Genomic DNA, 2683 nt, shown 5'->3' with positions numbered 1-2683 from the left:
CTGTGTATGTTGGTATTGTATAGAATTCTGTAGATTTTAGTGTTCGTGAGAGTAAATGAGCGGCATTAATAAACGTTTAATCATGGAAGGTTTGTTTTTTTGATTGTTCTTCTTCCACTTTTATTTACAGTAACTGAGTGTTGGATTATTTGCTGTGAGATGTTATGTTGGTATCTACTGTACATAAATATTTTATTGTGTGTGTGTTACAGAGGCTCGATTTTGGCATCACTGGATACCTTTAAGAAGATGTGGGTATCTAAGAAAGAATACGAGGAGGACCGAGCACGTGCCATCCACAGGAAAACTTTCTAATGTCTCACCCAACCTAAACAACCCCCCCTAACCCTAACCCTAACCCTAAACCCCCCCATATCTTCCTAACCTTCCATCTCCAAGTATCTTATACCCACCGAAACTGTCCCCTCCCTCCAGTACCACCCCTGTACTCTTCCCACTCTCGGTAAAACCTCATTTACCCCCTGCACCTTACCCCCATCCCCCTTCCATAAGCGCCCTCCTGCCCCCTCCGTCCACCCAGGCTGATCAGAATACACTAGCTCCTGTCTCAATTCACTCCAACTCAATAGAACTAGGTAGTGCACATTGTTGCCATGGCGATGTGGGGAATTGATGGTCAGATTTGATGTCACCCTGTACTACTGTTGCTAATCAGTTCACTTTAGCATGTGAGGTCAGACAGGCGTGCACTTCCTATTCCTGTAGGAAGGGGTGTGTCTTCCACAGTGGTTGGAAGGCCACAGCACCTTTACTCATTTACTATAGAGAAGAAGCTGCAGAGGATTTTCGTTGGTCCAGTGTTGTGGTTTGGTTTGAATGATGTGATGTTATTTCCTGTGGGCGGAGCCACGATGTGGGTGTTGCGCAGCTGCACTTCTGTTTTCTTTAATGCATGCTGTAACCGCTAGTGATGCTGCACATTGTCGTCATGGTTTTGTCTTAGCGTCTGCACACACTCACGCACACACACACAAACAGATCTGAATTGCACAATGAAGGTTTGTTAGCATTAGCGTTGTAGCTTCCATTACAGTTTAGTTAGCGGTGATATAATGAAGAAATTCATAATTAAATATTGACTCTGATCCCTCCACATCTCCCCAAACCAAGTGCTTGTTTTCTCTCTCTCTCTCTCTCTCTCTCTCTCTCTCTCTCTCTCTCTCTCTCTCTCTCTCTCTCTCTCTCTCTCTATTTGTATTGATACTTTACTCATCCTAGATTAGATGAAATTAAGAAGATGAAGGAATGATCAGATGTATTATTAAAGTTTAAATTAAAACAAAATACAGACAAGGTCAAAAGTTTACATACAACTGTAAGGAACATTTATTACTGTTTTAGGATGTTAATAATTTCCATAGCTCTTGGTTTTCTTTGACTAAATGATTGAAACTTCTTTAGCCAAAAAACGTTAATGGAATTTCTTTATGGGTTTTTCCACTGAGATTGGACTTCTGCTGTGCTATTGACCATCTGGGCAGCCATGCATACATGATTGGTTGTGCCTGAGGATTGAAGGGGATCCTTATTGCTCTTGCAGTTGCTGGTTGGTCGAGGTATCTGCATAAGCGATGGATGATTCATGGATATCAGTGCGTAACTCAATACTGGTGAAGGCATCTGTGTTGAGGGGTTCATGTAAAATTCAGAAAATCCACTATTAACTATTTAATTTGTAGATAAAAAAAAAGTTTATTTCAGTGATTCAACCATTTTTTGGCATAATTGAAATGGCAGCAGCTGAACTCTAAAAACTGTAATCTGTGTAAGTGTTCATCAGATCAGCCATCATGCCTCTTCTTTACCCCATGTTCTCTGTCCACTTTCCATTTACCCCCCACCCCTGTGTATAGTGCATTGCTATGAAAACATTCAAACAGCACTAAACTGTACAATATTATTGTTGCCGCTGTTGCTTTTATTTTCATTTTGTAAATTCAATATAATGAATAAATTAAAGTGTCTGAACTTTGAGTTTTTATTTATATTTAACATCTTACCGCCATATGTGGACTCCTGATTTCTGATTGGTCAGAAGGTGGTAAGTAATTTGCTGTAACAGCACAGTTTTGGGGTAAATCATTAGACCCTGTGAATGGACCAAAACTAAAGGACCAAACTTATAGAACGTTTAAATCAGTTCAGTTTTTTCGGAAGTGTTTTGTTATTGCTGTACTTTTTGTAGGGTTTCTCATGGATAAGGGCACACCCTGATGCTCTAGTACAAATCTTAATATTCATGTTTTAATGAGTATAGTTGTTTATTCATGTATATTTTATTTTAACTTGACTCTGCAGCAGCATTATTCAGTTTTAACTTCATTCAGTTTTAACTAATGGACATTGTTTACACAGCACACACGTGATTTACTGCTCTATCACTGGTAAGATCCGAGATTTGCTGAACACTAAAGCAACACCTTATCAGTGACGACCACAAAGCATTAACCCATAAATCCTAAATGATCCTCAAAATGCGAACTATAAAAATAAAACTGCAGCAATATTGCTGAAACAAAAACGATGTTAAAAAAAAAAAAAACAGGTGAGAATTGCTTTTAGGAGGTGAAAGTATTAATGACAGAACAGTTCTTGATGAAAATTGCAGTGAGAAATCAAGGCAGCAAAATGAGATGCCAACAAGTAAATTGGTCCGATTATC

The 2683-nt window shown here is 39.0% G+C and overlaps 1 protein-coding gene across 1 annotated transcript in view; it reads left to right on the top strand.

Moving 5' to 3' along the window:
* The window catches only part of actr1b (actin related protein 1B), a 12978-nt gene extending 10989 nt beyond the window's left edge, over positions 1-1989 (top strand). The window contains exon 11 of the mRNA XM_063013672.1: positions 213-1989. Coding sequence (XP_062869742.1) covers positions 213-315 — 103 coding nt within the window. The 3' untranslated portion in view covers positions 316-1989. The remainder of the gene's footprint in view (positions 1-212) is intronic.
* The last annotated feature ends 694 nt before the right edge of the window (positions 1990-2683 follow it).

The sequence above is a fragment of the Trichomycterus rosablanca genome, chromosome 18 (assembly GCF_030014385.1).
Source record: "Trichomycterus rosablanca isolate fTriRos1 chromosome 18, fTriRos1.hap1, whole genome shotgun sequence".
Lineage (NCBI taxonomy): Eukaryota > Metazoa > Chordata > Actinopteri > Siluriformes > Trichomycteridae > Trichomycterus > Trichomycterus rosablanca.
This window is presented reverse-complemented; position numbering and strand designations above follow the sequence as displayed.